Here is a 22765-nt window from a genome sequence, read left to right as displayed (position 1 = left end):
TAGGAGAAAACAGAGAGGGCTTAAAGAGGTGTATGTTGTATTTGAGAGCCAAACACTGAAGTAATAATTTGAGTGGCCCTGGGAAGCCTATCAGACCCATCACAAGATTCAATTTTATATTCAGAATTTAAAAACAAAAAACTTTTAAAGGAGAGAAGAGATGCGAACTTTCCTCTCTTTTGCCGCAGCTCTTTGCAAGGTGCCTTCGGCCCCTGCTTCTCCTTCTTTACCCTGGCTCTGCTGCCTGTCCCTGCCCCTCGTCCGCTCAGCCCAGCGCTATCTTGCACATGCTGAACTCATCGGGGTTTAGCATGGCAAAGCCTTTCATCAGCAACCTCATGTCCAAAGGGATGAAGGAGATGGTGGCGAGGTCCTTTCTCCCAAAAGACCTGTTCCAAGAGCTTTCACCTTCCAATGATCAATCTGGTTGAGGTGCAAGTCAAGCGGGGAGGAGGTTTTTGGAGAAGGAGAGAATGAAACCCCTTTAAGAATACGGGCAGCTGAAAATTGCAATCTGGGAATATTCAGTGATGTTTAAAAGGTCATATTTTGTTTGACAAATTGTAAGTAAGACAAAGAGGAAACTAGCTTTATAGCACCTATAGCTGCATTGAATGGGCTTTTTCCTTCTTTTACCATCAAATTTGGATGTATGCGTACTGGAGAAAAGCCTGCCACATGCTTGTGAGGATTCTGAGCATCCTCCAAATCAGAATTACTCTTAGCATCAGCAGGAAAAGTGAGCTGATTTTGGATCATCTTAAAAAAAAAAAAAAAGGAAAAAGCCAGGTTGAATAGTCACGGCTTACTAACCACGTGTGGTTCTTTTCAGTATAAATCGGTGGTAACAAATTTGAAGCATGAGATTTAAAAAGTGCTCAGCTACATATGGGAAGAGGAAGATGATGCAGATCGGAGCAGTGAATTGAAAACAGGGACATCCCTGAGCATGTAGTTTACAACAGCTTGCCTTTATTATTGGTGGGTAGTGACTTCTGTCATCTAGCATACCTCCTTTTGAGGACAATTTTTCACCTGCATACACTGAAACAGGCGTTATAAGTGACACCACGTCAGTGTTTTCCCAGAATCCATCGAACGATGCCGCTTGTCCAAGCTCCTCATTAGAGCCCTGTCTTGCTCCTATCCAGTTGTAACCGAGATCAACAAGTCTGGTTTTTCACTGGATGTCTATAATGAGTTTAACACTTGCCTTTCCTAGTTTGCCACCTTCACACTCAGCCGTGTGTTGTCAGATTATTGAAATTTAAAATACTATCTTGCCAAAATTTCATGTAACTTCTTGGTTATCGCTTTGGTGAACTACTTCAATCGTACCAGCGCTGCCAGTTGGAAGTAGGTGAATATTTAAAAAATGTATTCAGTAAAAGATACACTAGATGCGTTTCAAGTACACAGAGGTATTTGGGAGGGAGGTCAGGTCCTTAACATCAGTTCTGTTAGAATAATTGGAAAAACATTAATCAGTATTTTTTCTCTTGCTTCATTCTGAGTTCGTGCTGCTTTGAGCTCATTGCACTTTTTATTTTTGTGAAGATAACCCTGGCCTTTGCAGGTCAGGGACGGGGATTTCATTCCGAGACACAGTTTGCAAATCTTAAATTATCATCTGCTCCGTTTAAGCTTTTACCGACAAATTTGTATTTTGGGATTTTTAGGGTGTTTCAAATACGCTGCTGGTTCCCCCACTGGCAAGACACCGAAAGTAACTGGTGGGGTGACCTGAAGAATATGCAGGAAAGGAGTTTGTCAGGGTTGTCTTACCAAGGACTTGGAAAGCATGGAAGGGCGTTTTGTCTCACCTTATTTTTTGGAGATCTGAAATGCTGTATATTCCTAGTATAAGACTTGGTAGGGACAGGAACATTTTAAACAAAAGATCTGTTTTTCTGCTCAAGTGAAATAAGATGAGAGATTTTTCTTGTTTGGGGATATTTTTAGATTTCTAAGGACTTGACTGAAAAACGTCAATCAATGCCTTCAATGAAATGTGGGACTTTGCAATTAAAATTATCTGCTTTCCTTTCATATTTTTTGTCCAAATGTGACATGGCAAAGAACTCGGAAATGTTTTGTTTCCACATATTTTAGCTGCCAAAAATAACTTTTCAATTTTGGGTTACATAAAGTAGAAACAAGTCTTTGTATGAAATTCCCCCGAATAGAAGGGGACGCTGGAAATTCATTTTCTATCAGCTCTAAATTTTATTTAGATTTGAATAAAAATTGCCTGCCCTCTCAATTAATCACCATTTTCCTGCTTGGCATTTGTGATAGCCTACTAGTTCTTTGGGAGGCCCAGGGTAAGGCAAGAAGAAAAGATCGGACAGCAGGGGGGAGAAAAAAAAGCCACCAAAAATTCCTCCCATACGTCTTTCATTGCATCTGTTAAAATGAGTGTTTGCTGGAGAGAGGGAGATTCATACAAATCTAGATTTAAATAACACAGGACAGCGACAAAAAAGTGAACCATCTTGGGAAATGACTTTGAATTTCCCGGCTTTTGTCAGGTTTGTCACAGCCTTATCATTTGCGGGGTTATTTTTGTGTGTGTGTGTGTGTGTGTCGGTGGAATCCTTCTGGCTCGTACACTAAAACTGGGACTGTTCAAAGTACCGCATTTTCATCTTAGTACTTATCTCCCTGATCTTAGAGATGAAAACATACCCCATAGTGTGTTAGATGTAAAAGCCATATGTAGGTGATGATATAGATGGTTATTAAGGGAGTTGATATAGTTAGCAACAGAGACATTGTATCTAGTCGCTCTTCCCCCCCCCCCCCTCCTTTTTCCCTTGTAATTGGCTACGAGTGGCTCTAGATTCCCAAGGAGGGGCTTTCTCCACTACTTCATCATCGGCTGCCTGCCACTGCATTTATATTTTCTTTGTTTCTTCTTTTCTCGCTAATTCATATTTTTCTTTTGACTGGAGGTGGAATGATACGTCTTTTGAGACACACACACACGCCACCACACCACACCCCCCCAGTTTTTTTTACTCCTTGAGGGTTTCTCAGAAGGGTTAGTATCTCCACAGGGCAAAACTGACCCTACTGGAAGATCTCCCAGCCGTGCTTTTGGACAGGACACCTGCATTTTTTTCCCCCAGAGCCAAAATCTTTATCCACAAACATGAACTAGAAAGTTTTGTGAGGTGTTTCGTTGTACTAATTGCTTGTGTCCCTTTTCCCGTAGACCCCGACTGGGCCAGCTTGAATCTGGGAGCCCTCATATGTATCGAATGCTCAGGTATACACCGAAACCTTGGCACGCACCTCTCTCGGGTCCGCTCTCTCGACCTGGATGACTGGCCTATAGAGCTCATCAAGGTGATGTCTTCTATCGGGAACGAGCTGGCAAACAGCGTCTGGGAGGAGAGCAGCCAAGGCCATATGAAACCTTCGTCAGACTCCACAAGGTAGGCTTCCCTACTCCATCTCGCTGCGGCACGCAGCAGGCAGGTAGTATGTGATACTGCACGTGGCCGAGGCTGTAAGCTATGAGCACATAAATCCTCATTTTGGCATTGCAGTCAGAGGTGGTAGGGCGTTACAATGTTTTACGACATGGACTTTTAAAATTCTCCCTTGGAGTAAGCCTTGTAAAAATCATTACGTATATATATCTTCACTGCATGCCCAGGAAGAACGTGTGTCAAAGGGGTGGGGGGTGTCAAAAGTTGAGTGACCCCGTTACTTTTCACTCTTGTGAAGGTTTCCTCAGCAGCTCTAGAATTTTTTTTGTTCAAATGACTGACCGACAAAACAGCGGGAGATTGAAAACCTCCCGCCTGGTTGTTCCTCAATCTAAATTATACTGTAGTGCGTTTCTTTGTTTTGGTCAGCTACAAAGTTCCTGGCTCTTGGACTATCGGTTTGTGATTAATAATCTACCTTCAGTAGTTCAAGCTCACCAGCTTGTGCCTGGAATCTTGTGCAAACTCACCAGGAATTTGTGCCTGGCCGTCAGGTCTTTGGGTTCTCCTCACGGATGTTGAAAGTCCTGCTTACTGTGGACTTGGCTATTTTTTTGATGTGATATATATGAAGGCGTACGTTGATGGGGGAGTGTGTGTTTCCGATGAGAACAGTATTTTACCTACCAGTCATAGCTCAGCACGGTGAAAATCTTTCTGCGATGTGTTGTCCTACCAAAAGCTAAAGGTTTTTTATGCTTAATTTATCTGATTGGTGTCAAAGGAGGAAAATACAAAACGTAAGTGCTAATGGTTATAACTGAGGTATTAGGGGGAAGCGGAGTGACCTCTGGCAGGCTGCGTTTCAGCAGGGGGGGTCAGGCAGGAGAAAGACCTTCTGGACTACCTTGCACAGCTGGGCCGGTCTTTGAAGTTGTCTTCAGAAGCGCGTTGTAATTGTCTTAGGGCGAGCTCCAGGGGTCAGCCAGCCTGCGTCCGAGCACTGCTCCGTCCCCAGGTAGCAAAAGGCACGACGGAGGTGTAGCTCTCAGTGTTTGCCTCCTGCATATGAGAGAAATCAGAGGGAATTGTCTTCTGATTTTGTTTATGGATATTTCTGAATCCTGCTTTTTCCAGTGCCGGATCAAGTGAAATTATAACCTGGGAGTGTATACCTGGGCCACCTCCTACGGTGTAGGAGTAGGTTTGTACTGTTGTCTGTAATAAAGTCAACTGTTTCTTATTGCATTATTTCGTTAGCACTGAAAAATGAATTTGTGGTGCCACCTTTGGTTCATCTTCGAGAATGAAGCCCCTACATTAATCAGGCTACTTAGATGAATGACTGTGCATATAAAAATGTTCAGGGAGACCGGCACAGAGATTTTGTTCACGCATAAACTGTATGTCTGCTGTATACGTGTGTATTATTAGACAGCTAATATAATGATTTCATCAGGTAGATTGAAATCAACTTATTGCTGCCTCTCAGTCATTAGTATTACTTTAATCCAGAGATCTTATATTGTGGCAACTAATAAATATATGTTGCTCCTTACTACTGAGGTGGGCTGGAGAGATACCTCAATTCTAAATACTTTTAAAAAGAAAAGGCATACACTCAATTGGATTTTTATTTAAAAAAAAAAACCAAACCTATTTTATTATTCATATAATAAAGATGTTATCATGAAAAATCTAAAGTACACGTGACTGTGATGAAAAGAGAGCCATCCGTTTGAATTAAATCATTCAGGTTTTTATGTTTGGAAGTGAGTTTTACTTATAGAAAATCAACTTTGTTCTCTTTGTATTTCATGCTCAGAGCTTATTTTAATTCTTTGTTTCTGTACATCTTTGTGTTTATATTCAGCTGTTTATGTTTGTCAGTGACATAATTGCAGTTTTTTCCTGGACTCTTAACATTTTTGAACAAAAGGTGTAAAGATTTGTTTTATAAATATGTATTTCCATCTGTGTGTCCAAGTGCACGCTTATGTGATGGAAGAGCTGTTAGAAAAAATAGAATTAAGATCATGTGAAAATTTTCCCACAAAGCAATTGTAATCTTGCTTTGCTACTCCCATTTTTTCCGCTGTTTGCAGCGGGGACTAAAGTGATATTTTTCACATAAATACCTGAAAGGTCTGCTTTTTGAAAGTGTGTGCCTGCTTTTGTACTTTACTTTGGTCTCTACTAGCATCATAACCCTTCTGTCCAAGATGTGGCAAGAAAATAAGTTCAAGTTCTTTAGATATAAGACACACATTCCATTTTCTTGCTTCTGTTTGCAGTTTTGCATGAGGAATCCTATCAGAAGCAGCTACAGTGGACCTGAAGTGGGGTTAAACAAACCCCTCTTTTTTTGTTGTTGAGGGACTGAAGGGGGAAGAGGCAACTGAAGTTGAGGGACTGGGGGAAGAGGCAAGAACGTAAGCAAGTAGAAAGATGACTGGGGAGCTGAGATTTGGAGTTCTGGTGGAGGAGGGATGGAGGGAGTCCAAGGATATTTGGAGATCAGGAAAGAAAGAATCATTCAGCAAAACTTCTTCTGAAGGGGAAGGCAGCTGATGGCTAGTGTTGGGGGCTGTTCCTGCCCATGCTGGTGAGCTCTGGGGTCACTGGAGCCTGAGAGCTGCTATATAGAGGTTCACACACTCAACATGCTCCTGCTTTAATGAGTTCTCTTCTCACCAAACCTCCATCAGATGGGAGAGGGAAGTACTCCCATGTTTCCCTCCAAGTTTCTCCTGAACTTGTTCATATCCCCGTTCCCTTCTACAGCCCCACTTACTACATCTGTCCCGCGCAGTGCTTCCATTTTCAGTTCCACTCCATATACTCATTAATCCACCCTCCATGGCTTTCCATGTTTGCTCAGACCTTCCGGCTGTGCCTGCAAACAAAGCGTTGGAAACACAAGAACAAAAGATTTCTTAACCGTTCCCCCAAGCAATTCAAAGGCTTAGCACAAAGCATCAGTAAAAGACCTTGGACAAATACCGTCTTCTCACGTGTTGCTTTATGATAGGCATGTCTCTTCACTTTTCTGTCTCCACTGCGTGTGCCCCCGCCAAAGCACCAAAAGTTGTCAGCACAATGATGGACCCTCTGTTAATAGACATTTGTAGAGGGGATCAGACGTACATGGGTTTCACCACTTCATGTTGTGTCTTTCTGTTGGAGATGAAGCCATCAGTAGACACCCACAGGCTTTCTAGGGGCAAAAAAAGAATTATTGACTGCTCCAGCCTGTTGGGCTGGGAGGCTCAAGGAGCGTTCACATGCTGGACTAAAAGGAACCTGGAAGTCTTGACATGGCTTCAAAAGCAGTCCCTTCAGCTTGGGAGAAGTCAGCAGTGGTCACTGCATCACTGCAGTGGCATCCCATGTGTTTCTGTGGAGTAGAGGGAAGGGTGGAGAGACCCAGGGAGACACATGTGTTGCAGGAGGGATTGCCAAATGGCTACCGTAGGCCACGGCATAATTAAAGAGTCTTACTCAGGAAAATGTCACCAGTATTTATAAAAATAGAGATATGCCAGGCTTTGAGTACAGCTTGCATTTTTAATTTTGTACACTCAAAAATAAGTTAAATTTTATCAAACTTAAACCACATCAAACATACCATACCACTATCCTTTCCTAGCCCACTCAGATTCACTTAAAACTCCTTTTCCGAGAAAGTCATGGGGAAAGATAAACCTCAAAATGTATTTTGGAGGTCAGAAAGGCTCTCAGATTGGAGGGTGTGAACTCAAAGCCTGAGAGTTTTGTGGCAAAAGGGTGTTACTTTTGTCAAGGATATATTGCCCAGGTATGTCCACTAATGTTAACGCGTGCCAGGTCTCGTAAAGTCTTGAGAGGCAGCTTATAAAATAAGCAGATCTCTAGGTCGTTCAGTGCCTCTGGATGAAAAGCAACACCTTGGATGGCCTCTAGCATTAAACGGGAAGGCGGCGCAGGTTACGGGAGCACAGGTGCAATGGGATCCCCAAGGAAGCAGCGAAGAGCAAAGCAGTAGCATGAGGCACAGTTCAGACTGAGGGTGTCGGCATGATTACAGGGAGGAAAGAGGAATAAACAGGAGCTCCCGGTGAGCACGAAAAGTTGGCGAAGCGGCAGAAAACCCAAGCATAGGCGAATACGTGCATGTGGAAGGGAAAGGGGACCAGCTGGCCTCTGAGCGGTGATGTCCGTGGGTCCCTGATTAGGTCAGCTTTGGAAGGCTGGTAATTGGTTCCAGCAATTACGAGCTGCCCTGAGAACCGCCGCTCAAACTTCGGGAGCCCTGTGACAAATTGAAGCTGACTGCTGGTGAAGGAGTATCGACTTCCCATTTCTAAACAGGGGGATCATTAGTCAAGAAAAGCATCTTTTAATTACTCGCAGGAAGGGAAAAAAAAAAAGGAGGAAAAAAGGAAAAAGATCTTTCAGTATGGATCCTGCAACAACTGCCACTTTTTTTCCAAGTGTATTCAATATTAAATTTATTGTCTTGGAGGGGAGGGGGTGAGCAGGGAGAGTTTGCCTGCGGTCCCTCCTTCGGTAATGCGGGTTTAATTTGGAGTGAGAAGTCAAATTAGAGTAAATCAATGTTGTGACAATTAACTGGGTCTGGGGATGAGATCAGGATTTTCCCCTCTAATTGCTATTGATACTATTTAAGCACACTCTTAAAACATGGATTTGGAGTGGTGCGACCCAGGAGTAGCCCAGTGGGGCAGGGGCAGAACCGTTCCATGGAGGAATGTCGGAGATGTGGCGAAGCCAGCTTGAGGGGTCTGCACCATGTTTCGCCTGGGCCTTTTGCACTGGTATGTAGATCTCCTATCAGATATTTAGCTTTCTTCTGCACACACCTCACATGCTTTGCTTTCTCCACATACTATTCATGCCCACGTGGCTTCTGGTTTTTAGACTTGCTTGCCACCATCGACTCCCTAAGATGCTGTTGGTCTTTTCCAAATGAGATGAGCTGCCACCATCCCTCTGCCTGCTCCAGGAGGTGATTATCTGCTCCCTGGCCCTCACCCTCTTTCTCTGAGCTCCCAAGGTCTCCGTCCCTGTCTTGCTGCGAGTGCTGGGATGTGCCAGCAACGAGGCCACCTCCACCATCTGGAAGCTGCTGGCCCAGAGGAGGGAGGGCAGTGTGATATCCAGGCACCATCCCAGCCATGCTTTTTGTTCTCCTGCTCAAGCGATGCTGAATATTTGCATTAGCTATGTGCAAACCCTAAAGTTGAAGGGCTCCACCGTTTCGGCATCTTTCTGAGAATACTCCTAAATAGAAAGAACCTCCATCTCCATTAAAATGTATTTTTAAAGTGAGGGATGAGCAGTCAGTAGAAGCTCAGGCGTAGTTTTAAGCTCTGCCGAGGCAGCCCCAGGCAGCCGCTCTTTAAATGGAGCTTGGAGGTTGGAGCATCTGCTGCAATTTTGCTCAGGTAGTCTGTTTGCATAGCAGTCACCCTGTTTATTCTGGTTACTAAAGGTTATAAGAAAATAGAGAGGTTCTTAACGCTGTCTGAGAAGTCTGGAGTTGGGAGCCGGCGGTGTCGGGAATTGACTTTCACCTTAAGACGTAAGATCCAGTTTGATCCCTCGCTCACTAATGAACTGAATTTAATGGTGTCAGAAAAAACATTATGCAGCTCGACTATATTTAGCAGACTTTTACAGTCCTAAGCTGAAGCCTGGCTTGCCGTTTCCAGGCTTGCAGCCACTATGCTGAGCGTGCACTGGTTTCTGGGGGATAACTGGCGAGCGACTTCTATGAAAAATATTAAACCATGCCTTCTTTTTTTTGTAAAAACAATTATTCCTTCATTATAGACAGTACAGATAAAGGGCAAGCCCAGGGAAACCGAGTAGTTAAGATCCCGGTATCGTATCCTGAATCTTGTAGGGATGCTCCACTTCACCTCTCTCTCATTTCTTGTTCCTTTTGGCCATCAGATTGCTGTTAGAGTCCTGTTGGGCTCCGATTCCTGGCATAAGGCCGCAGCGTTCCAAATGGGGCCTGGGGGAACATCAGTACCTCTCTATCCGCAGTTGTCAGGGCTGGTTTCTTAGCGGTTCTTGGCCTGATGAGGTCAGTGTTTTGTGCCTTTTGAATGCTCCTCGGCGCTTGACACCTTTCCCATTTCGGAGGTGGGGGAAGGGTGTTTTTAAAAATAAATAAGATTTAAAAAAAAAAAAAATTTATTGTGAAGGGCTGACCAGAACCCATCTGCAGTTGGGTGGCATCTGCTCCCCACATGTCACTTCCCTCATTAACAAGCAATTGAATTAATTAAATGCTACTCAGAACACGCATAACAAGCTACCGGCAGTGTCCAAATTAGCACTGATAATCAAGGATGATTTCCTTTATTATCCTGCTAAGTGGTGTGCAGGCTCTGATCTCCCTGTCTGCCCTCATCTATTTACATACCCCCAGCTTCTGCCTTTAGAAGCTGAGGTTATCTTACCTAGTTAATTTGCCACGATCACCAAGCATGGCGGATTGATATTCCTGCCTCTGCTGAAGCAAACCCCCCCTTTCTCTCCCCCTTTCCTTCCTCTCCAAGCCTGGTCCTTTGTATCTCAAGCTCACTGATAAATTAAAAGCCACCCCTGTGGTCTCTCAAGTGAGTAATAGAGGCAGAAATTTCATTTTGCAACTGGCTGATTTAATGATCCAAAGGGTAATTAATGGCCTGATTATCTTAATGTTAAATATGTCCGGCAGCAATTACTGTGACCTCCCGCTTGTCAAGGTCCAGGCTATGCTCTTCTTTCAATTAAGTTCTCTGGGGCTTAATGGTATGAATAAACTCCTCTGATTCTATCATTCCGGACTCTGAGATTTAAGCGAGCTAGGGGCTCGTTTGGAGTTTTAATCAGCCCGTCTTCTACTTGAGCGATCAGAGTTAACAATTATAACAAGGACAGTTTAACTTTCTTTCTCTCTCCCCCCCCCCCCCCTTCTACTTCTTTATATTTTTATTTTATTTTTTTTTTAAGCGCTCGGAGGGAATTTTGTTGGCTGCAGCGGCAGCTTTGCTAGGCTAGTCTCTCCCTATATAAATTATCATGTGAATGTCGCTGTTTTTCCATTTGACAGGCTTAATTAATTGGCAGGAGCGCCCGAAAATGACAGTGCCACTAATTGCAACTCCAAGTCCATTTCTGTCATTGCGGCACGCTTGTCAGCGGGCATGCCCCGCTCCTCGCCGCGGCCGGAGTTTGTTGACGTTTTCCATTTCGGTTTTCACATCTCGTAGGGGAACGTGATGGGATGTGATAGCCCAAGATGTGCCTTTGGGTTTTCCAGGCATGCAGTTTGTGTGCAAGAATGACATTTACTGCCAATAGAGTTTAGACAGCTGGGCTTCTGCCCACCCAACAGCTGCTAGGGGACTTAAGGTTTGACTTAAGATATTTCAGCAAGTCCTATGGACAGGAGAGACTTTGGGAAGGAATTCATTAAAAGGGGGGGAAAAAGACCCCACCAACAAACCCTGAGAGTCATAACTCACTCCTGGTCTTTCTGGTAGCTGAACCACACTGAACAGCACATCTCCCAGTGAGCTGGAGTTATATTAGCTCTGTTTTGGACAGCAGATATTTCATAAAGATAATGAGGAAAATGTATAAATTATTAGTTACAAGAGTATTGCGTTTTCAAACGCACACATAAATAAAAAGACTGATTCATTGCTGCCAGTAAACTAAAACCTTTCCCCGTACGGCTGTAGAAATGAACTGATTCTGACATGCTAGATTGCATGCTTTCAGATTAGAGTAATTGTAATTGTTTTAAAATTAAATTTAAAAAAAAAATAAAATTTGTCACTTACCAGTAGCTTCCAGGAAATGCGTCTAATAAGAATAACTAAGTGAGGCAAATGAAATGTCAGCTTGGGTGGCGGCTGGTCGGATTTCACCGTTCGGAGGCCTCAGAAGCTCAAATGCAGTACTCCAAAGATGAAGGTTAGTATTAGTATGACATATTTTATTGTCCTTGTAGCTGCTTGGCAGACCTTGTCATCCAGGAGCTGATCCGGTAAAACACTGGCGCCTTCATAGCGGCATGGGAGATGCCTGGATGATTAAAAATAAAAACAAAAACACAACAACAAAAAACCCCTCGACCCCGCTTGTCCAAGTTAATGAGCGCTTTAGAGAAAATGCTCCCTGGTTCAGCTGCACGTTTCTTATGTGCAAATCTGTCTTTGATAAGAACTCAAACACTTTGTAAACAGAAGCCTAGTTTGCAATTATTATTATAATCGTTATTCTCCTCATCGCCTGTGAAAGAGAAACCTGCAAAGGAAGTACTTCTGTCTCCTCCTGCAATGCGTTAGAGCATTTGTAAAAAGCAGAGGTGTAAAAGCCACAATACTATTCTTTTTTTAAATCTAAATAGCGTAAGTACCACTTTATTAAATTCTCTGAATATTTAGATTATATGTGTATGTGGACCCGCCACGCTGCTCTCCGCGTTCGTACCTCGCATGGAACATATACGTGCTCTGTGGGTGCTGCGATGGGGTGTGTTATGGACCCGTACGGCCCATGGTCAGCAGAGGCTTCCAGTTACACTGGGTTTATGGTATGTCCTTTTCATCTTGCTTAGCAACTACCTTCTGGACAGTTTGCCCAAGTATTGCTGGTGTAGCCTAGAGTTTTTGGAGAGAAGAGCCAAAGAAATCCTCGTTGCTTTTGTCTCTTCCTCATTTTCTGATGTCTCTCGTGTTAGACTATCCATACATGCGTTTGTTGTTCGTCCTTTGAAAAATGTTTTTGAAGAGGACAGGGGAGAGCAACGTGTTTCAGCCTTGTTTCGATACCTGCTAGCTAAGATACCTCCTAGCTAAGACACTAAGATCCTTCCTCAAACCCAGATTTTATGGGTATGGTGACAATAGAAAAATGAAGATCAGAGTAGTGGGCCAGAGGCAACGGTCAAGCTTTGAATACTGAACTACAGATAAAAAGAAGGGAAAGGCCTTCAAGGGGCCTTGAAAGAGAAGACAAGTAGCTTTGCTTTCATACCGTAGAGGAACAGGAAGGCAACAGTCCATATTTTAGCAGCTTTTTGCCATTTTCTTTCAAGTCCAGTGACATTTGGTGGTGTTTTCCCTGTAATGTGTCATCCCCAGGAACTGTGGAAAACAGTCATCCCTTGTTTTTGAAAGTAGTTTTCAGTGTTGATGAAAAAATGATAAACCCACTCTGAATATACCCAGAAGACTTGAAGAAAGACATCCTTGACTGTATTAAGCTTACAAATCAGAGCTGCGTGAGGACATCTTGCCTCTTGAGGTTTCTGCAGTAGGACAGGTGATAGAGACCGAAATGTTTTACCTTGGAGGTACAACTCAAGGTACCTTTATTCTGCTGAGATTCTTGGCAATTTTTGGTTCTATTTTTGTGTGCATTTGGCTGCCACACTGAAAAAAGCACGAAGTTAAGCTGAAATTACCTAAAAAGGACGTTGATGAGCTGTTACACTTCGGGAAATCTAGGATTCGAGTTCAGGATTCGAGCAAGGAGGTTTTCTTTCTGTTCTATGAACAGTGATGATTGAGACAGTGGGGAGATACATTGGGAGAGCAGTATTCATAAGGCAATAATCAGCTGTCAGAAAAGGTGATTTTTGGTTGTTGTTTGCTAGAATAAGAACCAGTCTGTTGGTTGAGTGCCTGTTCTAAAGGTCTCAAAACAGTGTAGGCTCTTGGCTTCAAACTTAATTTTCGGTTTAGATATGGACTGATTATTTCTTGTTTTGTGTGAGTTCTCTCCCAAACACCTAGCATTGCTAGAGAGCATCTCAGATTTGAAGACCAAAGTGTCGTCACTGTGACTTCACATCTGCTTGGCCATAAGCTACTTGAAAAGGTCAAAACAGAACTTACCAATAGGGAGACAACCATCACTGTGTTTATTAGAAACATATACTTGGGCCAATGTTTAACTGTGGTACTACAACAGAGGAATGGAAGAGCTAATTAGAACGACGAGATGAATTTCAAATGAGAAAAAAATGGATATTGTATTTATAAATTGAGGGGGAATATGGCTTAAATCAAGCTAATGGCCAAAGGCCATTAGTGAGCTTAAAATGAGTCAGCTGCCAGCCCCTGGGGGTTAGTCTTTCCCCAGAAAATTCCTTGATACCTTTATAAGCATTTAGAAAGAAAGTAGAAATGAGACTCAATTGCATGCCACAGCAAATTCAGCCTTTAGAAGAGATGGACAACGGTACCTGTGTGACAGTGACGTTTCCCATCCCTTGGTGACTATAGCCTCCCATCCATCTACCTGCAGCCCAGAATCATTGCAGACTTGCAAAGGGACAGGTCCATAAGCAAATGCCACATTTCAGTCCAGAACGCAGACCAGGATGATGGTTAGCTCTTCTGCAGAAGTGTGAAGACGACCAAGTTAGTTTTCTCTAGGATCTTCAAGAGATCTGGAAGCCTTTTACTGAGAAAGCAGCGTCAGGCTTGGGTAGTGTGGTTTATGTGCTGAAAGAGGCCATCCATCTTTTCCTCCCTCCACCGAGAACCGCCTGTTTCTGTCCTTTCCCCCATAGTCGTGCAAGCGTGTGTCCGGTCGGCTCATGGATCCCATCAAAATCTATAGTTTGGGTGCCTTAGGTTTCTTTTGGTGCGACAAACCGGTCCCTTCGACCCTGTGTGAGCACTGTATCAATGTAAAGGAAGTGGTGGGAGTTCATGGCCGGGGCGAGGGGACAGATGGAGGCAGATCAGCCCTTCCAGCAGCAGCCCGCAGCTGAGGCATAAGGTGAAACAGCGCCCTGCTATTGCTCCTTTGGATCAAAGTACGGGTTGGTAGTGAACAGTTTGGAAATGGGTAACAGGTAGACTCTGGAGTACGTTTTCTCTTGATATATTTAATAAAAATAAAAATTGCTACCTTGCCAAGCTTAGAATTGGCTGCATGTACTGGAGATTGAAACTGCGCTACTTATGTTATTCATGGTGCTTATTTTAGCTGTCTAAGATGAAATACCTGAATTAGGAGTAGAGTGTAGTGCAGCTTTGCAGTCTGAACTCTGAGACGGGGCAAGTGTCATGTAGAGGAGTATTTTAAAAAAAAAAAAAAAAAAAACAAAAAAAAAACAAACACAAAACACCACCACCAGAAACTTGATTAAGCTCACGTGCTCCTTATTTTCAGGAATTAGCATCTATCAAATCGGATGGGTTTTTACTGGGAGGGCAACAGATACTTCTGTGACTGCAGGAGCAACTCCTTGTTCAAAAACAGAAATTATTGAACTTTGCAACAGAACACTTGCAGGAGAGTACGTTTACATTAGCTAGGCTTACTTGAACCCATTTTTTGTCATTTACACTGAAATTAAGTTCCACACTGCTCAGTGTATGTGTGCATGCACATATCTGCTACTCTACAACACCTGAGGAATAAATAGGGAGAGTTTCATCTTAAATACGGCAAGCTAAAAGCAACTGAAAAATGAAATTTACTGTATAAAGCATTGGGCAGCGTTACCAAAGTGATCTTTGCCCTCATGGTCTTTAATAGTAGCTATTTTATCAGTTATTTCCAAAAGGAAAAGCATTTAACACTTGTGTTGCTATCGAAATGCAGGCGTTTGTGAGGCTGAAACTTGTAATAATAAAAAGGCCAAAAAAAGCAATTGAGGAAAAAAATGCCAAATGCCAAGCATCAGCTATCACGAGGTCCCTCAGGTCAGATCTGAAGGCTCATCTATGAGATGCGTTCAACTTAAGGAAAGTACTGTAAGTCGAGCGCTTGCTGCTGCTGAGGAGCTCAGCAGAGCTGCTTAGCTGGGAAGGAAAATATCCAGCGTATTAAAAAAATACATATTTTGTTAGAAAGAGAGCTTATGTAAAACATTTTCTTTTTATTTGAAGCTTTTCTGTGTACTAGGTGTTTAACCGGTTCTTTTCATTTCTCCTGCCCTAAGGTCATGACTGTCTCTCTGTATGTCAGGTCTTACCAAACATAAAGTCGTTTAAACATATAATTCAAATCGGTTGATATATGTGGCATAACAGCAGTTACTCTAAAGCCAGTTTATTCCTGGTTGGTGCTGCTGAAGCTTTATTATACACATTAATTTTAACGTTTCTAGGCGCGTTTTCTGCTGTTGAGAGATATATAAACCAGTTGTGGTTAAATATGAGGACAGGTTCTCGCTGGTTAGGCTGAGAGCCTGGGAGGGTGGTCCTCACGGTACCTTTTTCTGGGCTTAACTTAGATGGGATGTTATCAGCAGGTTGCGTTGCATGGACAACAGGCTTTCGGCAGTGGTCACTAGTGATGGCGGTAGTTATGTTCCTTCATCCTCCCGCATTGTTTTTGACCGTTTCAGCCCTTTGGAGGTTGTTTGGATGGCAGATGGCTTTGTTTGAGCTTGCGGTACAGCGGGGAAAAGAGCGTGCCTAAAACCAGCAGTGGTGATGCTTAACAGTACTTTAAAAAAAGGCAGTGCCTTGCCGTGCTACTGGTGGCTTTGCTGGCCGGTGACACTAGGCACAGAAGCAGCAGCATGCCTTTGCTTTGGTCGTGGCTACAGAACCTGCAGGGCTCCATAACAGTAACTGTGACCAACTTTCTCTCTTTTGTGATTTTTTTCCTTTTTTTTCCTTTGTTTAAGACTGAGCTTTGTTTCTGGCTCTGCAGGAAGCTGGTAGCCTATGGCAAGGGACTGGGGAGATAAGACTTCAGTAAGATAACTAAATGAAAAGGGCAGCAGTGAAAAGATGGTGCTGGCTTTTGACTGGACTGAAACTTGATATACACACCAGCCCAAATGCAGTTTCCCCACGGCTCTCAAATATTATCCGTTTGTCAGAGGCAATGCGCTTACTGCTGGATTTTTAGATGTGCGGGTGCTGGTGGGGGAGCCAGCAGCGAACCCCTGAAAGAGAAGAGTGACCGGAAGAAATAAGACCACCATCACTCCAGCTTTAAAGTAATTAAATAGCAGGCTAAAATGTGTTGAGGTGAACACAGGTGACGAATCGGAGCCTTTAGAGGGTAGGAATTAGAGTGAAATGAAATGCCTTACTGTGCCTATTAACTAGATTGTGCAGACAGTGCAAAGTCCTGTCGCTGAAGCATTTTTTTGTGCGAGTCTGCAGAGACGTACGGTAGTGAGAAGAAGCCATCTCTTAATTGGTAAGCCTCAAAAGGTACGGATGGGATATGCTTCAAAAAGTCTTCATGCTGAACAGATGATTATGTCATGGCCTAGAAATCTCCCAGGTAACTTTTCTTTTTCCCCAAAAGATTTAAATTTTCCTGGTTTCATCCAGGTCAGAATTTCTAAGTGACGTTCTCGTCGTATTTTCACTTCCCTACAGCACCAGCCAGACTTGGAAAACCGAGGTGCGTGCACAATTAAATCACAACCTCAATTAACACTTTTAAGACTCCTCTGCAAGTGGAAAGAATAGGATTGTATCACTGTGTACTAAAACTGAAGGATATCTTCAGCCTCCAGCTTGAGATAATATCCAGAAGTCGACTTTTTTCCTTTCTCATCTCAAGAAGCAAAAATTTGCAGCTTCTAACCCTTTGCTAATGACATGCGTGTGCTCCTGTCTGAGCCTTTCCGGACCAGGCCTGCTTTGGTCACTCGTGCAACTCTGGCAGCTCAGACCAGTCCTAAATAGAGACCTGAGATTGCTTGGGTTGGCCTGTTGCATTAAGGCAAAAAGGAGGGGAAAAAAGCAGCTACAGAAATTCAAGTTACTTGTTCAGACCTCCAGTCAAGGAGAAATGAAGTTTTAATGGACTTAAGATACTATTGCAGTTGCAGTTTTGAGAAGTAGGCAAACCTGCAGTTTTGGTTGGTACAGGTGCACCCAGCCGTGGTTTCAGCTGGCTGCTGTGGATACCATCACCAGTGGGAGAGTATGGCTGTAGGCCAGTGCTTGCTTTGTCTGGCATCCCCGGGGGGAAGACAAGGATTTACGGGTGTGCCCGTGCTGTGTGCACCCTGCAAGTGATCCACGTACGTGGTCTCTGGGAAACGTCCAGCCCTCTGCCTGTGCATGGGGTGACTGTGTGCAGCACGGGTTTGCTGCCCACAGCTTTTCCTTGCTGTTCAAATCATTGGGTATTTGTGAGCCTAGAAGGGTTGGGCGCTGCTGCCTTCGATAGGGCTGGCCAGTAATCTCCACTGCAATCTATAAAAGAGGGCAGGTTTCCCAGCTGGAGAGGTGTAGACCATGATCTGCAACGTGCTAATGGGCTGTGGTGGTCAGAAGAGCTGCCCATGTTCTAGCTAAGGATCCAGCACCTTTTGGACACACAGTGAAATCATTCAGCTTATCAGGTCATTTCTGGAAATAATAGCCATTCCCTCCAGTAAAGTAAGTCTTATGTTCAATTATAATTTGGTTGGCTCTTTTCTTGTTTGCTTTCTTATTTAAATAGAAATCCACTGGCGCTAGTGTTTTGCAGACAGATACAGGTTTTTCTCGACGGATCCATACTGTAAAATATTGATGGGTTTACATGTTAAAGAAACATGTTAAAAAAAAAAAAAAAAAGAAGAGAGAGAGAAAAAGAGAATATCCCATAGCTTCAGGCGTGAGCGGGGTAGGAGCTGTGCAGAGACAACTCGCTTTATACTTTTAAGAGTTCGCCAACCTCATTGCTTGGCTTATTGCTCTAGGGCAAGTTAATTAAAGCCAACGGAGAATTTAAAATTGGGGAAGGGGAACATTTCTGAATAATGTTGTGGAATTTCTCTCTAATTCATGTCCTTTTGAAACTCAGTCTTTGGGAAGCCCGTTGCCTGCGGCACCCCACGCAGATCAGCCCGGGGACCAGTACGGCAGCACATAGCTGGCACACAGGTTTGGCTGGTACCTCCGTGAACTATATTTGAGGCTAGATAAACTCAGCTGCGTAAGGTCCCTTTGAAATGCAAGGTATCAGTTTTGTATGACTGGTGACAGTTTTGTTACAAATAAGTCACCAGGATTTTGAATTTTCCTTCATGTGGACGTAGCGTGGTTTCACATTTACGACGGGTCTTGGGGTGTTTGGAGGGCAGGCGTGGAGAACCAGACTAGACTTAGGGATGCGCAGAACATGCAAATGGAATGCTTGAAAAGAAATGAGAGAAGAGAGTGTCCAGAAAGTGACTCTTCTGGTAAGGTTTTGTGACTCATGAAATTAATATATGTCCAAATCCAATGTTTTAGCTGGCATTTGTTGTCACGTTTGCATTTTTGTGGAGCCAGACAGCTCGTTGGATACCAATGTATGTGTTAAAATGCGGAATAAGAGAGAGGGGAGAACATGAGATGTCACGGTGTAAATTTTACTGTAAGCTTCAGAAAGGATGTTTCAGTAGCGCAAGGAAAATACCCTTCAAAAAATGACCACCATCAAACGTGATACTGTATTAAGAGGCAAGTGCGTGTGACAGCCTGGGGAAGGGAGGTTTGGTTTGTGTTTTTAACAGTGGAGATGTGGCGGACCATCCCACTGCCATAGTGGGACATACGGGAATCACGCCAGTCTACAGGCAAGGCTTTCAGGCTAAAGCAAAAAAGAGTATCGACAGCCCAAGGGTAATAAAGTAATAAAAAAAAAGAAGCTGGTTTTATTATTCCTCCAATTAGAGACAAATAACTTGGGCTAACAGGCAGAGCTTCTTGTATTACAGGAAGGTGTATAATGCACCAGAGCTCCAGCTCACCGAGCAGGAACAGGACTGTGTGTTTCTGAGGAGGGGAATGGGATGCAGCGCCTGGCTCCTCTGCGGGGAAACTGGTTGAGTCTCAAGTTAATCATGAGAATAATTTGTCAAGCAGTATTTAATGGACAGCTTATGAGCATGTATGTGGGCAGGGTAGCTTGTAAATTTGAATCTGCCTATTTTCTTTGACAGCAATCAATAACTGTGCTGTTTATTAATGTACTTTGAGAGGTCTTCTCAGACTTTTTATGATCTGTCTGGGCTCTCTCAGATCAGTTAAAAAGAAATGACACAGCAGAGCAGGACTTCTGTGTTTGCAATCAATATTGTGCTTTTGTTTTCATGCAAACAGAGGAATTGTAAAATGCTTTTGCTGGGGGCCCATTTATACCACTCAGTGCAAGGCAGCAGACTGGATTGCGAAGTAGGTGCCACAATCTGCTTGGGCTGGAGCAGGAGCAGGCGCTAGTTTGGTTCACGGGATGCTCTTGGTGCACACAAACGAGATTCCCTTTGGAGAGACCCGCCTGGAAGCTCCACGTTCACCCAATGTGCTCCAGACCCTACTTTGAACATAAGGGTCCAGCCCATGGTGCTTTGAACCTCTTGTACAGTTGGGAATGCTTGATTCAAAGGATGAGGCTCGATCAATTAAAGGTAATGCCCTGGATCATTAATATATAGGGTCCTTGGCACCAGCTGCTCCAACCTAAACTCGGGCAGAGCCTGAGTTTTCCACAGAAAGCAGTAGATTGAATTACGCCGCCTGGCCCAAACCCAGCAATCAGCTCTCATTTGAAGTGCTTGCTTCCAGGTTTCCTCAGGATTTGCTGTATAATTTGGGAGCCTTTTGCTAGCGTCCAGTTCTTGCTGGCATCAGAGTATTCGATTCTGGGTTTTTAATGGAATCTTGGTAAGTACGGTTTTGTCTGAGGTATGTATATTTACCAAACATATATTTATCAAGCAGAGCAAAATAATATATAAAACACATGAAATATGAAATATTATTTTATATAGGTATATAGTGCCCTTGCACATTCAGGAAAACTAGTTTCACAGCTTTAAAAAAAAAAATTAAATATTTTCTGGAATATGCAGGTTTTATCCAAGAGTTCATTGGGTAGCAGTTTGCAACGCATGTAAATAAAACTTGGCTCATTTGGGGGTGGGGGAAGTTGCATCTCGGGCCTCAGTTAAAAATCTGAGCTTCCTTTAAGCCAGAACTACATCAGCAGTGAAAGTGGGGTAAGACTTAAAGTACAGGGATCAGGGTGGGTACATGTCATGACCATACCTTGCCAAAATAGAAAGGGAATTTCGGAGAAGTGCCATAAGAAAGATTTCAAGTCTTCAGTGAGTATCTTCAGCAGGAGGTGCTTAAGCGGGTTAATGAAATTATAATAATCGTGGGGGGATGGAGGGGTTTGCAAGCATTTGGAGGTTAATACGCTCCTTGGAAAAATGGGTTCTTGTAGTTGCAGAAAGCGCTCCTAGGAGTAGGGGATGAAACTGAGAGGAAGTGTTTGGACTGATTACCTTAAGCTGTGGAGTCATCTCCCAGGGAAAGCAATGAATCCCACCGCTCGTGTAAGCACTTGATGGGGAGCGAGGCAAGGGACCACATGGTCTAGGTGGCCTTTACTTTCTGGATTCGCTGAATCTCTGATAAGGGATCTCACAGCATTCAGCAGCTATAGCAGATCTTTAAAATATTTCTTCCTGTTTCATGTTGAGTCCTCCATCACTCCAGAAGACTACAGAAATCAGCTGAAATCAAGATCTAATTCCAGTGCTCTTTCCTCCCGTGTCCCCTGCTCCCCTCTTGCATCCGCTGGATGTCCATTTCTGTAAGTTTTCCCTTCAGAACAAACCTATCATTTTTCACCACAGGATATTTACAGCTTCAATCAGTGCCAAATTCAATTGGCTTCTGATCTCATCGCTGGAAGTTATAGATGCAGATATTATTTGCACTGCGGTTAATTATGGAGCAATCAAACTTTGGCTTTTCCACTGTAATTTCCTCTGCCAGCTAATTTAATTAATCACCCCCAGCTCAGCTCTTCCAGCTGCGACCGGCAGGGTCATTAATTAGACATGTGGTGGTAGCTCATAGACCAGTTCCTGTTAAGGGGCTGCTGCCCACTTGATCTCTAAGGGAGCAATAGCTTTTTCTGAAGCATTCAGGCAGGATTCGAGGTAGCTGCCAGGTTATTGTATCCCTCAGAAGCAGAAGTGATTCCCAAAAGATGGACTGCAAGCAAACAGCGGGATTGCTGGGACTGCCGGCACTCAGCTCACCAGGCATGGTTCGGCGAGGCAGGACTGGGAGACTGGGATCCATTCCCCACCAAGATGCGATTTAGGGTCTGACCCGGCAGTTCTCAGTGGTTTATCCTTCTTGATCTGATCCAGGAGCTAAAAAAAAAAAAGCTCAGAAACTTGATAGACCTCCTTCTGACTGTTTGTGGGAGCTGCCTGGCTTTTGTCAGATGGAAAATACAAAATTTCCTAACGCAGACAAGAAATTAAAACATGCATTTTAATTGCCAGATCACATCAATAATAGGAACTTTTTTTTTCACTGTAAAAGCTGTACAAAATGACCAGCTAGGTCTGTCACATTGTTTGGATCTCAGAATAATCAGTAACTATTATAATTTTTTGAGGGTGGAAGAACCTTTTAGAGTAGACAAAACGGGTTGTTTACTTAGAGATTAAGAATCTCATCCTAAACATGATCAGCAGAGGGCAAGTGGTTTGGGACATGTGATGCCCCAGCCTAATAGCCGTGGAAGGTCCAGGCATTTTGCAGGGAAGACAAGACATCCTTAGTCTTCGCTCTTGCATGGTCTGTTCTGATAGTCAGCAATACCAGACCCTGCCGTTGGGTTCTGCTCTGCATCTGAAACATCAAGGCATCCTCCAAAGCCACCGTGTTCTCAGCCTGCAAATACAGTTGTAGGCATCCTTCGTTTTATTACCAGGATCTTCTTTATCCTCCTTGGAGTGCCGGCAAAGCCACTGGTGTTCCCATCACACCACATCTTGGTTCTTGGAGTAGGTAAGCTAGGAAAGCTGAAAATCGCCAGGATGGTTGTAGCTCTCGGGCAGCTTTTTCAACACCATGCGACAGCTAGCTAGTTTTACTGCACTTTGATTTTGAACCTGTTGCAAAGCTGTCACTTCTAATCAGTGCATCTGTCTGCCAGCAGTAGATTGCTGATGGATTAGTTGGAGTCTCCCCCACTTCTTTTCAGAATAGACAAACTCCGCTCAAGACAACTGTTTTAATCATCTTGGGTCACAAAGCCTCCTTTCAGACTCTTCTGTCCAAAACATCCATCAACCCCACCCAGTAATAGTAAACTGAAAATAAAAAAATTGGTTCCCTTCACTGCGTAACCGTAACTGTGCCTTTTTTAACAGCAAAACAGCACTGCGGACTCGGGCGAGCTCCCTTTTCTGAAGGAGAAGGTGCTTCTGATGCAGCCCTCCCTTCAAATGCATCATACTCTTCACTGGTGGCTTTTTTTCTTCCTTGTACCTCTCAGAAGATTCCCTTAGTCTGAACTGTTTTGGGAAGATGCTTTCAATACAA

At 43.6% G+C, this 22765-nt stretch overlaps 1 protein-coding gene across 5 annotated transcripts in view; it reads left to right on the top strand.

Annotated features, from left to right (window-relative positions):
• AGAP1 (ArfGAP with GTPase domain, ankyrin repeat and PH domain 1) overlaps positions 1-22765 on the top strand; it is a 385812-nt gene that overhangs the window by 344859 nt on the left and 18188 nt on the right. For all 5 annotated transcript variants that reach the window (XM_072874082.1, XM_072874081.1, XM_072874078.1 and 2 more), the window contains one exon: positions 3218-3440. In XM_072874082.1, the coding sequence (XP_072730183.1) occupies positions 3218-3440 (223 nt within the window). The remainder of the gene's footprint in view (positions 1-3217; positions 3441-22765) is intronic.

Source organism: Ciconia boyciana, chromosome 10 (assembly GCF_034638445.1).
Source record: "Ciconia boyciana chromosome 10, ASM3463844v1, whole genome shotgun sequence".
NCBI classification, from domain to species: Eukaryota; Metazoa; Chordata; class Aves; order Ciconiiformes; family Ciconiidae; genus Ciconia; species Ciconia boyciana.
Note: the sequence above shows the minus strand (reverse complement) of the source record. Positions and strands in the feature narration are given on the sequence as shown.